We start from the raw sequence: 14,317 nt of genomic DNA on the forward strand, positions 1-14,317 counted from the left end.
TCCGTAGTCCCCCTGCTCAGGGCAGGATTGCATCACTGGGGTGCAGTTCGTGTTGAGCAGAGAACTTGCTTTCCGGAGGGATAGGTTTGTCTTTTGTTTTGTAAATTACAAAAAATAGGGGAATTTAGCCCCAGTGATGAATAGTTATGTGTCAGAACACCTGTTTCTCATGTCAGGGAACACATTAACACACAGACCTAGCAAACTTTGAAGTCCTCGCCCTTGCTTTAAAAACACACAATGTTGTCCTTGTTGTCAGGGCTATGACCTGCCTGGCACCAGTATAACAGATGACTTGGGGCAAGAATCCAAATATTTCAGTGCCTTTTAATTGAGGCTTGCGGCGCCTATGCTATCAGGCTTTACTAAAGATTGGGTTGTGTGAAACATTCAGTGACACCACCAGTTTGGACAGCGTTAAGATGAACACCCTACCGCAAACTGATGATCACCTGATGACAGGATCCATTAGACCTCCATTTAACCTGAGGCTGTTCTTCACCATTCAACTCGGATTGACTGTTTGAGATTCAGTCCACCATCCTTGGATGTTCCCCCCTCTTGAAGTGCTCCAGTAGGGGTGAGTCTCCCAGACAAGCAGGGGGGGTTAGATCCCAACGTCTGCATCCAGCTGTCAGATCAAGGAAGCTTCTCACACGCGTCTCTGAAAAACTGTATCATCTATCGTCGATCATCCAGATGTCGCTTCAAAACCTGTAGCGGAGGCAGACAGGGGAGACGCACAACATCACGCATAAATGGAAGCGTCTGTTTTGTAAGAGGCTCCAAAAGTGTTCTGAAACCTTAAAACTACAGCCAGCCTTCCACAGCATTGCTGTCATTCATTGCAAACACAGACCATCACCAAACACTCAAGATAATTCTTTTGACAGTGTTGAATATGTGCGACTCTTCTATACCTTAAAAGTACTTCAGAGAGCTGTTTTTCGGTTCCTGAGCGTGGGAGGGAGAATATGCACAAGAGAGCAGGGAGAGGTTCACAAAGAACCTGGCTTGTCTTCTGACCGGAGACAGCAGGAAACAGACTGGCCTCTCCTTGTCAGATGCCCGTGGAGTGGTGTCCCGCCGCGGAAAACTCCCATCAGACCTTTCTTTTGTTCCCCGCAGATGAGGGCCGGCAGAGAGCAAGCTTCCAACGACATGTTGACCAATCAAATGCAAGGTGGGCGCCACTTTACACCATACCATGGCTTTTATCCTGGCTGCCCCATATGTCACCGACAAGGCCTAACGGTCCACAAGGAATACTCTTTGTTCCATCTACAGAAAGCTATTGGAGGAAATGAAGGGTAGAGGTGCTCACTAACATGGGTGCTGAGGTAAACACAGTACAAATAAAACACCACCAGAATACATGTGGCGGTTTCAATTCATCCATTTCCAACTGCCACTGGATGGTTTTAATACAGAACACATATGAAATACATTACTGTAGAACAGGGGTGCCAGACCCTGTTCCTGGAGACCTACTGGCCTGGAGGTTTCTACTCCAACCCTAATCCAGCACACCTGATTCTTCGAATTGGCCAGTTGACAAGCTGAATCATGTCTTTTACAGCTAAGGTTTACATGAAAACAGGACGGAAGGGAACACTCCAGGAGCAGGGTCGGACAGTCGGGCTGTAGAATGACAAAGACATACACTGTTGAGATCCGCTGTCATGCAAAAGGACAGACAGAAAAGGTGATTCAAAATGTCAGCTCATGCTCATTATTTGACTTACATCTTAGCCTTAGTAGGCCAGGTGTTGAAACAGCAGAGAGCCCTCAAGAGCGTGGCCTAGCACCATGCATTGGAAACATGAGCTCACAACCAGAAAGGCCTACAGAGTTTGGCCTTAGCTTTCACCTGACCTGATTACCTTCAGTCACCAAGGATCCCAGGAACAAGAATGCATTTACATAGTTATCAAATGAATGAATAAATACGAATGTATAGTTAAGCTATAATTAAGCAACATTGGCTTCAGGTCTCATTAACCTTTTCAGTAACAGTGCTCCAAGACCTAGATTACATTTTTCTTGTGGTCCTGCAGGAAATGTCCTATCCATTTACTTGTCTTTGTCCAGTCTGCAAAGCAGGTGACTGTCATCCATTTTGGGTGAGCTCCACCTCTGAATGCCATCGCTGCTGCTAACGGTGATAGCATCTGGACGGGCTAGTTGAGCGTGGCTGCTTTACTCTGTATCTTATCTGTTTTCTTTCTCTTTCTTTCTTTCTTTCTCTCCTTCTTTCTGTCTTTCAATGTTTCAATTTTCCAGTCTGTCATGGTTTTCATTCTTTCATGTTGTTCATTTTTTCCGCGGCCTCTCTCTTTCTCCTGCTCACCACTGCAGGGCACTGACAGGTCAAGGCGAAGGCGGCAATGGAGGGTGTCATTTCCACTCTGATGGATGACTAATCTCCCCCTGGTAATGAATGAGGTGGCACCACCTGAATGCCAAGCGGCTGGCGAGGGCGATGGCGTTCGCAGGGACATGGAAATCTCATGATGAGAGATGGACAGGTGGTTTCCCCTGTACTCTGCTCAACAGAGGCTGTCCTTTACCTTTCAGTGTGTGTTACCTGACAGCAGCAGTGCTGTCAGGTAACACACACTGAAAACACACACACACTAAAGCCACAAGGCTTGATTCAAAGATGCTTGTTTGTTTCATTCCTCTCTCCAGTGCATTGACTGGACATGATGGTGTAACCATTTTTGACCTCACCCACACTCAGGTGACTTGTCCAATGAGATCTGAAGGCACTGAAGAGTATGGAGGAGATTAGCAGTGTTTTAAAAGTATGCAAAAATACTAATTATCTTTGTTCTCTCTCGCCTCTCTCTCTCTCTCTCTCTCTCTCTCTCTCTCTCTCTCTCTCTCTTTCTCTCTCTCTCACACACACACACACACACACACACACACACCCCTCCACACACATTTAAACACATAGCCACTCAAACACGAAACACACCTTTTTAAAGGTGATGTTACTGTGTGATTAAAAAGAGGCAGGTGTTCCCTCCTTTGTGAATTGCTATTTAAAAATGTACGTGTGAATGGACTCCTGTTGTTTTGTTTGGTGGAAACGACTGAGTTCCGCAAAAATGAAATATGACAACAAATTACAGGACTACTTATTACATTAAGGGTTGTATGTGTCTCTGTTCGGCTTAACTTTGAAGACATCAAATTAGGATTTCAACGTTCGACAGTGATTAGGCTATGACAGTTCGTCAAACCATGCATGGCTACTTATTCATAAATTGTGCACTCCCAGGCTACATGCAAAATACTGATTTTACACTGTAAAAATAGGCAGGGGTGTATGGCTATTGTTGAGTCCACATACAGTAGGCTACAATATCATTTTCAGAGGTCTCAGGTTTATTCTGTCGATCTGTTGAGTCGGCCAGACGTGTCTTATCTCTCCGCCTCATATGCGCAGGCGTGATCCAATCTGAGCCTTGCAAAAAAGCGGATAGATCCTGGACTCGACGTCGTATGCGTGTATCTGTTATTGTTATTTTTCACAAACGAGTATAAACATTAGGCCAGTGACAGTCTACTTTTTGGAATCGTCTTCGAAGGCAACGCGTTTCCTTGGTTACTGATCTCGACGAACAGTATTTTCAACCTGTGGATAGTGCGCGGCGTGCGTCTGGAGATTACTCTCGGATCAGTGGTCGGAGCTGTGATAGCCTAGCTGGGACGCGTTGCCCGAAGCCGGCTGCGCACGGGGTCCGCTGTCTCTTATTAGGCAGTGAACTGATTTTCGGTTTATGAATGGCACTGACATGGAGGAAATTCCGTTTCAGAAAGTCAAAACCCGGCGAAAGAAAGGCTACTGTCCACCGGGTGTCCCTCTCCCCCTGACTGCCATCGTCTGCGAGGATGAGTTCGATTGCAAGGAACTGGAGTCTCTCTTCCAGAATTACAACCTGAAGCTGGAACAGACGTCCACTCTCAAAGCCCTGGCGGTGCTAATTATCATGGCATCGACCCTGGCCGTGGTGGAGTTGCTGTCCGGTCCCAGTTTGACGATCTCCAAGGGGTCCCATCCAATCCACAGTATCATCTTCGTTTCCCTGTTTATAGTTACCAATGTGAAGTACCTACAGGTCACACAGCTCCAGCAGATCGTTAATCTGACCCTGCTTTTCGGCTTCACCTTCTCCTTCCTCTGTTGTCCCTTCTCTCTCGGCGCAATTGGCATTGAGTCCCAGACGTCTCCGGAGCAGGGCTTGTGGCAGCTTATGCTGGTCACATTTGTCGCCTATGCCCTCCTCCCTGTGCGAACTCTTTTAGCTATAGTGTTTGGAGTAATGGTGTCCATCTGTCACATTATTGTAACAGCCACCTCGGTCACTGTCAACACACCGGAATTGTGGAGGACGGTGAGTAGTTGACCTAGACTAAATGTATGAGGGACCTAATATTGTGGGCTGTATTTATTTGCATTTATTTTTTGTTTGTGTATTTGTAGATGCATGTTTGATCATTTTGAATCAGGAATTACGATACGAGGTTAACGAGCGCTCGAAGTCGGAAGTTCAGCACCCGTGTGTGGACAGCGACACAGAAAGGGCAGGAACAGAGCGACTTCCAGGAAACTGGAAGATCTATTGGAGCTCATGCTAAACTCACTCGGCTGAATGACGCGTGGAGAGTTCTTCAGAAGCTTGATCTAAAATCGGACTTCTTATGACGTGTGGCGGATTTTAACAACGTAGCAGGTCACCCAAAGTAGACTAACCATGACCCCCCTACATAGTTCTCTAATTTTCTTACACATTTTGAATTGTTGTTCAAACGATTAATTCTAGCTTGATGTTGAGTCACTATTATAAATTCAAAAACATGTTACACCTGCTGTATCAGTCAGCAAGGCAGGTCTGGGACCAGCAGCTCTCTACATGAGAGCGTCATCTGCTGTATCAGTCAGCAAGGCAGGTCTGGGACCATCAGCTCTCAACATGATATGCCTGCATGTGTGTATACGTGCAAGTCTGAACATTAACTAGAATCAGTTCCTTCTTGTTTGTTCCTTGTCCAGAATAGCTACTTACTTGCTCAGTCTATGAGTGAATCACCAGTTTGATGCGTGGAATGCTTAGAACACAGGGATACAGGTAGCTTGCTAGCGCTTCCTTAATTTAAAGGAGGTCTTCCAGAGGGATGTTATACCCTGGAAGACGGCGATGACCGACCAGCCAGGGGATAGCAGTGACTGTTAGCCAACCAAGTTGTAGGAGAAGCCCCATGCTGTGTAAAAGTGTGTTATTTGATTCAACATGTCACACAGCAACAAAGAAGAGAAAAAGCAGCAGGCATGACCAGAGCAGACCTTCACATCCGGCTGTGTCTCTGGGAATATTTGGTCTAGTTAAGCATCCCCCGACTGAAAAGTTTTTGATGCAGAACCAAAGAGAACGCCTCCTGGTACATGAAAGTAGGACGTGTCCGAGAGCCCACCCACACACCACTGGCTCCCAACTGGACCTCGAGGAAGAAAAAGGAGGGCAGAATCAGAAAAGTTTTGTCAGACAGCTGGAATGGAAACGGCTCAGAACTCTCTTTCTCTCACTCTCTCTCTCTCTCTTTCTCTCTCTCTCTCTCTCTCTCTCTCTCTCTCTCTCTCTCTCTCTCTCTCTCTCTCTCTCTCTCTCTCTCTCTCTCTCTCTCTCTCTCTCTCTCTCTTTCTCTCTCTCTCTCTCTCTCTCTCTCTCTAACTCCCTCTTGGGCTCTGTCAGTCTTTCTCACCTAGGAGAGACAGGAGAGACAGTACGTTTCATATCTGTCATATTCTCTGTGGAACAGCAAGTCTCTGCAAAGCACTGTATACAAAACCTATTACGCACCAGACTAATACATTGTCCTGCTGCCAGGTTGGTGTTGTTAGTCAATCAAGACGTTTGTTTTCCCTTGCTAGACAGCTGGACCTACTTGGGTCCAACTGATAGCAGGACCTGTGTGGGAAGGCCTGTGCTGGACTAGCTAATAGCCTAGCACCTAGCATAGCTAATCCCCTAAGCTTGGAGATGAGCTCCATGGCATGACCCTAAACAGGAGTCTTTGTTTGGATCAGCTACTCAGGTATTTTCGACGGCCAAGCTGTTGTTACTGAACTTGATTTATAATAAAATCGACGCTGTTTGCGTATCCTCAAAACGTGGTTGAGCATATGATTGAGCAAATATATTTGTAATATTGTCTCTTGACAAGCCACTGTCTCTAACAAGTTAAGCTACCCCGTTGTATATGATGTAGTAAACAACGTCATTTCCTCTTTGACTAATGTGCACATTGCCAGGAGTTGCTTTATTTTTTTTATTTTTATAACAGCTCTCAAGTTATCATTTTCAGGCATTGGCAAAGGCTTGGTAAACATCTGTGATGAATTACCTTTCACATGTGGTGCATGAACGAGGCTATGTCAGGCTCCAGGTAAAAGCTTTGGCATTAGAGTATGTGATAATAGACTGGTGTACAGTGTCCTGTTTTGTTTTTTAAAGGTCACACTCAACCAAGCCCAGCCAAGCTCAGCCAAACGGAAAACATGCAGGCACGCGTACACGCGCAGACACACAAACACAAACGCGCAATGATTCATGTTTTTGAAACACAAGCAGAAAAGTTTTCCTTGCCCATTTGGGCTGCAGTGTCGCAAATGAACATTTAACTGCCTCCCTCCAGACAGCACATCCCTGTCTGGGCTTGGTATCCCTCCATATGGTTCTGCTATGGCTGTCTCAGCTCTGCCTCCTAGCTTTGGCACGCATTAGGAATATAAACCAAAGCACATATGCCACATAAATACAGTCAAGGTTTATGTCATCAGAGAGTGTTTGTCATTCCAAAAGCAATTTCTCCATCCTTGACTACCTCGGGATGCCACATGCCGTCAAAACCAACCCTGCCCGTTATGCAATACTTCATATTAATTCAGACCACGACTGCAAGTAATAGAGGGACCTCCAGCTGACCTGCAATGTTGAGTGTGTGCTCAGTGTGTTTGTGTGATTTGTTTTTTTTACAGCTCGTGGCCAACACAGTGCTGTTTACCAGTGTGAATCTGTCAGGACTGTTTGTGCGTATCCTGACAGAGCGAGCACAGAGGAAGGCTTTCCTTCAGGCACGCAACTGCATTGAGGAGAGGCTCCGCATGGAAGATGAGAACGAGAAACAGGTACGTGGCGAGCGAACGTCAGCGCAAGGGGCAAAGTCATGAAGATAGGGCTCTCAGAATGGTTCCTCTTGCCGCCTGTCCACTCTTTCTCTCTCTCTCTCTCTCTCTCTCTCTCTCTCTCTCTCTCTCTCTCTCTCTCTCTCTCTCTCTCTCTCTCTCTCTCTCTCTCTCTCTCTCTCTCTCTCTCTCTCTCTCTCTCTCTCTCTCTCTCCCTGTATTCTGCTCCCCCGTCCCCCCCTGCTCTCTCTTGGTTGGTGACTCACACTATTTCACCTCTGTTTGATTTCAAGCCTTTATGTCTCACACCTCTGTAATCGCTCCTGCCACTCTTCTCTCATTGCCTCCTCTCGCTTTGTATTACTGTTGCGTACAACTCCCTCCCTCTGTCTCTTCTTCCACACACACACACACACACACACACACACACACACACACACACACACACACACACACACACACACACACACACACACACACACACATACACACACCTAGGAACGCCTCTTGATGAGTCTACTGCCCAGGAACGTGGCTATGGAGATGAAGGAGGACTTCCTAAAACCCCCCGAAAGGATATTCCACAAGATCTACATCCAGCGTCATGACAACGTCAGGTAAGACCCCCCCAACAGCATGATGTTTGAGGAACCTGGAATTCTCTTACTCTGATCATACTTAATATGAACAAAATTGTTGCCACACATCGCCCACACCCTTGTTTTTTTACTCTGGAATATATTGAGGTTGTGGGCGGCTGAAGACATACAGTACATTCTCCTTCTGGCCAAATTCAACATAGAAATGCTTAATGCTGTCTCTCTGTGTCAAGCTTGTACAGAGAAAAGAACAGAGGGACTTGAGCAGTCATGCTCCTTGAATGTAACCTTTGAGAGCTTCTCAAAGCAGTTTGAATTGTCCCAGCAAGACCCAAAAACACAGCAGGCTCCAGCCAAACATTGTCATTAAGTTATGAGTGCCAACATCTGATAGCTGTGTTAATAATTCATTCTAGATTGGATTATTTACCAACCCAATCTTTGGAGACCTAATATTCCCTAATCCAAGGTCACCTGCATACATAATAATTATCTTCTAACCAGTTTTACATTATCATCTGTTCTGCGCCCAATAGACCTTGAAAGTCTTCTCAGTAAATGGCCAAACTACATTGACCCCTTATATAATTCAAACTGGCAAGTTTTGGTCTGGGGCAATAATAATTTCACAGTGATAAACCCTCATTAAGTCACACAATTAATCGCAATGATCATTCTGAAGACCAGCACGCGCCACGGTCAGAGTGCGGTCACGTTGTCTCTGAGGGTACTATGCCACTGGAGAAGAAGCCAACTTGTGGGCTGTCACAACTTCAGAAGTCCCTGGGGGAAACAAGGCCTCGGGGATCATAGTTCCTCCAAGTCACAGGCTGGTGGGAGCTGGGTAGCTAAAGCACCGCTTAGTGAGTTGTACAGTCTTCTGGCATTTATGCAACATCCTGGCCTGGCTCCACCAACCAGGCTCATGTGCTTATCTCCAAATCTGCTGTGTTTTGTCCACAGCTTCACTTCACAGTGAATCTCTCTTTTACTACTGTCTTTTACTAGACACTAGACGGCGTCCATAGAAATATACGTGATTTGGTTTGTGTGTGTGTCTGCAAGTCAGAAGCTATGGTGGAGGTAAGGGGTGAGGTAAGGGGTGAGGGAAGGAGTTAGGGAAGGGTTGAGGTAGGGGGTTGTGGAAGAAATTGGGATTTCCTGTGTGCTTACATTAATCACTAATCAATAGAACTAGTCATTGGATACTAGTTAGTACGTTTATCATGTAAGCTTGCTATTAATAACAGTAGATTGTGTCTATGTGTCAGGGTTAATAGATGTTTGTGATCAGGAGAAAGTACTGGGTAAACGTCCTTTGTCATGACTACAAGGAGAGCGCCAACTATGATCTCTCTAGTCTGAGTGGTCATGTGTTGGGAGCTGTGAAGCTCTTCCTCTGAGACTGTCACGTCATTACTGCCTGACTGTCACTATCTATGTTTACATTCCTGTGCCCTATAAAAGATGGTCCTCCGGCTTTCGGAGCTGAGAGAGACCTGGTTGAGACCTAAGCTTGGTGTTGTGTTGTCATTTATGGTCAGAAGACTGGTTTTCTCTCCCAATCTGCAGATTGATAAATACGTATTAAAATCCAGAACTCAACTGAACTTAGTCACTCCGTTTATGAAGAGACGGACAAACACTTTCTTCATCAGGGTGAAGTAAGGGAAGGGTGAGTTTGTGTTCCGAGTGGCATGGTCCGTTCACAAGAAGTGCCAGGGTGTGCCAGGGTGTGTCAGGGTGTGCCAGGGTGTGCCAGGGTGTGTCAGGGTGTGTCAGGGTGTGCCAGGGTGTGTCAGGGTGTGCCAGGGTGTGTCAGGGTGTGTCAGGGTGTGCCAGGGTGTGCCAGGGTGTGTCAGGGTGTGTCAGGGTGTGCCAGGGTGTGCCAGGGTGTGTCAGGGTGTGCCAGGGTGTGCCAGGGTGTGTCAGGGTGTGTCAGGGTGTGCCAGGGTGTGCCAGGGTGTGTCAGGGTGTGTCAGGGTGTGCTAGGGTGTGTCAGGGTGTGTCAGGGTGTGTCAGAGTGTGTCAGGGTGTGCCAGGGTGTGACAGGGTGTGCCAGGGTGTGTCAGGGTGTGCCAGGGTGTGCCAGGTGGCATTAGCTAGCTTACGCAGCATGCTGTGAGTCTATGGGTAGTCTGGAAAGTGACCAGAGATTTGTTTGTGGGATGAGTGCTTCCTGATGAACTCCTATCTCTTAATTTTAAACTAGTTTCCCTCCCTTCCTCCCTCAGGTTACTATTTGACTTCTTTGTTTTGGTAAACATGCTCTTTTGCACAGTGTTTTTATGTCAATCGTTCGTTTACATAGTTCCCTCCACTTCCTGGTTGCCTACTGACACACTTCCCTGTGTCTTCCACTTTTACTGATCCCCGAAATTCTGGTCACCTCCTTTGTCCTCTCCTAACTATGTCACCTACTCATTCAACTGACCTTGGTTCCATTCTCCAATTATCCCTTTTGACATGTCTTCATCCTCTCCAAGTCTCCATGAAATTTCTCTGTCGGACTCTGCTTTGACTATCTCCTCGTCCTGGCTCATTTCATCTCTCTTTTCTTCCATTCTTGTTTCCTCTCCTCTTCTCCATGCTCACTCTATCTTTTTCTTCCTCTTCCTCTCTCCCTCTTTCTAACATACCCCTGTGTTATCACAGGCTCACCGAGGCAGGAGGAGTAGAGTTTGGTTGGCCCAGGGATTGAGCCGCTGCTGGAGATTAAATGGAGTCAGGTGGCTGAGCGGTGAGGGAATCGGGCTAGTACTCCGAAGGTTGCCAGTTCGATTCCCGGTCATGCCAACTGACGTTGTGTCCTTGGGCAAGGCACTTCACCCTACTTGCTTCGGGGGGAATGTCCCTGTACTTACTGTAAGTCGCTCTGGATAAGAGCGTCTGCTAAATGTAAATGTAAATGCAATGGAGACTAAACTGCATTGCGTAATAGCGTGTTTGTGGTGGTTAAATATGGACACGTCTCAGTGGAATGCCACTGATTGCTTTTGCGTCTCTCCTTTCTTCAAAGGCTTTGGGGCCATGTTTGATATCTGTTTGCATCCAATAACCCTCAATTAAAAACGGTTAGAGACCACTGTGAACATGATGTATGTGATTTGGGTAGGCTGTAATTAGAAAGTAAACAGTGCCCATTACCATTTACTCACTCGTTCTCTCTTTCTCTCGTGACTGTGGGCGTCTTTTGATTTGATTAAGAGAACATTTTTATGATCACGGGACTTACGAGCCTAAAGTGCTGGCTTATCTCATCACATTGGAATGGCATAACTGCTCTACCTTTCAATCCAGTATGGAAGCTCTGCCAAAGTTGGCAAAGAAAGGCCACAGTATGTCCCCAGTGGCTGTAATTCCCCACGATGAAGACATCTGCTTTCCTAAACAAAGAAGGCTATGCTGCACAACGTAATCTAATAGATGCTCTCAAAGATTTGTTTTGTTTGCCTGACATTTTTAGATCACTAATCCGTGTGAAGGTTAAGAATAGGAGGGTGTGGATGACTGGGTGAGAGGGAAAAGGGGAGGAGGACAGACTATTTAGAGAGATAGAGATTTTCAGGAAAATGAGGACCATTAAATTAACACACTATACTGTACATGTTTGGCATTTAGGTTGTATGCTGTGTACAGTCTCACAGTTCATGAATGGGATTTAGCCCAGGGATGAATAAAAATCCCTCGAGCAAAGATACTGTACTAACATTTAGAAAAACCCTGCACACAACAGGGTGCTTTTTTATACAAGTTTGACAGACGTATTTGCAAGCCAAGCACGTCTGCAAAGAATACCATCTGCCCAACCCCATAGGCTGTCTGTTATCCCTCTGCCCTGCAAACCAAGCCCGAACATCTTTTGTTGCCGCATGCTGCCATTGCCAATTCTGGTGACAGTCTACTATTGTTGCGTAAGGACAGACACACAACTTGCGTCACACACACACACTCTTTCTGAATCCCACCTGACACCTTCTGGTCATGGACGCCAGGTCGAGAGCACCTCTGGGGACTTTACTACTGTTGATGATATGCTGCTGTCATGTCGAAGGCAGGGCGATGAGCAGGCTCCATCACTGCTTGGACCGCCTCTCTGTCTCTCTCTGTCACACACACACGCATGCACACACACACACCCGTACGCACAGACATGCTCACACATGCAAACAACGAGCATTGCATTGTCACTTGCAAACACACACGGACACACACAGTCACACACACACTTACAGGCAAGAGCGTTCCCACAGCACGATCAGCAACCTCAGGGCCGGCGTCGCTATGACCACCCAGTCGCAGGTGACGTTTGTGGAGCTTCCGCCAGATGCCTCGTTATCAAACGAGCCGTACCCTCCGCCGGCACCCAGGCCTGGCCAGATGTTGGTACAGCCGCCTCGCTGTCGGCACCACACAGGGATCTCCGCCATTGCTGATCCCCCCCTGAGCCTGCACGCCACCAACACGCTCTGAAAACCACCTTCATCTAAATGGGGAGGGGGGAAATGAACTCTTGAACTCACAAAACGCCTCAGTCTTTGCCGTGTGACTCGTATGGGAAGGGCATTTGTGCCAGCATGTGTATATGATAATTGGTATATGACGCTGCTAATGTACATGGGCTCCTTAACTTCCCATTCAAAGGCATGGCTGATCCCCTGGGCTTGCTTTGTGGCTGACATTCTGGGATTGAGCATTGTATTATTTATATTTACATTTACATTTAGTCATTTAGCAGACGCTCTTATCCAGAGCGACTTACAGTAAGTACAGGGACATTCCCCCGAGGCAAGTAGGGTGAAGTGCCTTGCCCAAGGACACAACGTCATCTGGCAGAGCCGGGGATCGAACCAGCAACCTTCTGATTACAAGCCCGCTTCCCTAACCGCTCTGCCACCTGACTCCCCTTACTCCCCTTATCCCCTTAGTAATAACTAGCACTAGGATGGCTGGGGCCACAGTTACAGAGCTGGTGGATACATTAACATAATTAGGGAAAATGTGGCTTTGCGAAGGCGATTATAAGTCCTTGGATGAGGGCCGATGCATGAGAGTGTGAGGAGGTCAAATTTGGATCTTTGATTACGGAGGGAAAGGTCTTTTGTGGGCACTGTGCAAATCATTACAGAGTAATTGGCCTTGATGGGATAAATAGTTTTGGGGGCTGACATTGGGGGTGGAGCTGGAACTGGGAGCTGAGGTTGAAGCCAGGTCAGAGTCTAATGGCTGGACACTGTCTGTGGATGGAGGCTAGAGGCCTGAGGCAACACGGTTAGGGAAGAGAAAACTGGGACTTGAGCTGGGGTTGGGGCAAGGGTTAAGGGCAGGTCTGGGGCTGTGGCTGAGGCTTAGGCTGGGGTCGGGGAAGGAGGGTTTCTGAGGCCGACGCTCTCGCTAGCTCTGGCCATTGATCTTCTGCTCATATGATGAACAGTCGACTGTTCGGCACACCAGCAGAAGTGCTTCGAAGCCTTCGAACACTTTTAACTCGCGACTCAAACACAATATCTAAAGTCCTCTCTCCAAAGGTTTGCCAGCCACAGATGGTCACCAATTAAAATATTCACAGCAAATTGAATCCATTGCACCTCATTATGTTGACATCTGTGGGATGACAAAATGGCATTTAGCAGTTCCCGCTACAGACACAGCGTTCTGTCACACTGTTAAAAAGTCCAGCCTGCATGAAGACAGCGGGATGCTGCAACATTCGTGAGGCACAGACACGCAAGCCTTTTAGGTCAAACAAGCCTAAATGACTAACAGCATTCTCACATCCACCAACCTCACACAATCTCTACATTCGGGGCAACTCTCGAAATCTCTCAGATTGAGCTTAACAGTTTCACTTCGATACAAATGGATTAGTCCCGAAGGATCTCCTTAATACGCGTCTATGAGTAACCTTCCAACGATAGGCTCTCGAGCATCAAGCAAGACAGGCTTGACAGTCAAAGACATGGCCGCCAATATGAGTTCACCTCAAGGGATGGAAGGGTATGACTCCTTAACGGAGCGCCTGTTTGGTTAGAATGCCAACTGAGCCCAGCTTGGCTTTGATCCCTGTGAGTATGTTGTTCTATTTTGGGCACTGCCGCTTGACTGTTCTGACAGTCAGTCAGCTTCATCGGGCTAGTGGGTAGGGGCCCTTGGCTGTCGCAAGTCATTCTTTTGACTGCCTGATAGGTCTGAAAGGTAAACACATCTAGGAAAACGAAAATGCTTTGGTTTTGGACTCTGGCTCCTCTCTGTGGATGCCGTTACAAGAATGAACCCTGCGAGCTTGTGATTTGTCACGCTGAGATCTCCGCTTCCCTCATCTCTGTCACAATGTCTATTGTGCATCGCACATTTTGCATCTCTGTCACAATCTTTTGTTTATCTTTGTTTTGTTGTGTTTTTTGTTTGAGCCTCTGTCTAAAGACAATCTTCTATCCCTATGGGGATGTACAATAAAGTTTTGTGGGGGGGAATTAAATACAACATTGAGGGTTTCAGAAAACTACAAATAATGCAATAAAATACC

At 46.8% G+C, this 14,317-nt stretch overlaps 1 protein-coding gene across 1 annotated transcript in view; it reads left to right on the forward strand.

Moving 5' to 3' along the window:
* The first annotated feature begins 3,788 nt into the window (after window positions 1-3,788).
* Window positions 3,789-14,317, forward strand: part of LOC136958962 (adenylate cyclase type 1-like) — a 29,500-nt gene continuing 18,971 nt past the window's right edge. The window contains 3 exon segments of the mRNA XM_067253124.1: window positions 3,789-4,403; window positions 7,046-7,195; window positions 7,691-7,809. Coding sequence (XP_067109225.1) covers window positions 3,789-4,403; window positions 7,046-7,195; window positions 7,691-7,809 — 884 coding nt within the window.

Source organism: Osmerus mordax, chromosome 16 (genome assembly GCF_038355195.1).
Source record: "Osmerus mordax isolate fOsmMor3 chromosome 16, fOsmMor3.pri, whole genome shotgun sequence".
In the NCBI taxonomy this organism is placed as follows: Eukaryota; Metazoa; Chordata; class Actinopteri; order Osmeriformes; family Osmeridae; genus Osmerus; species Osmerus mordax.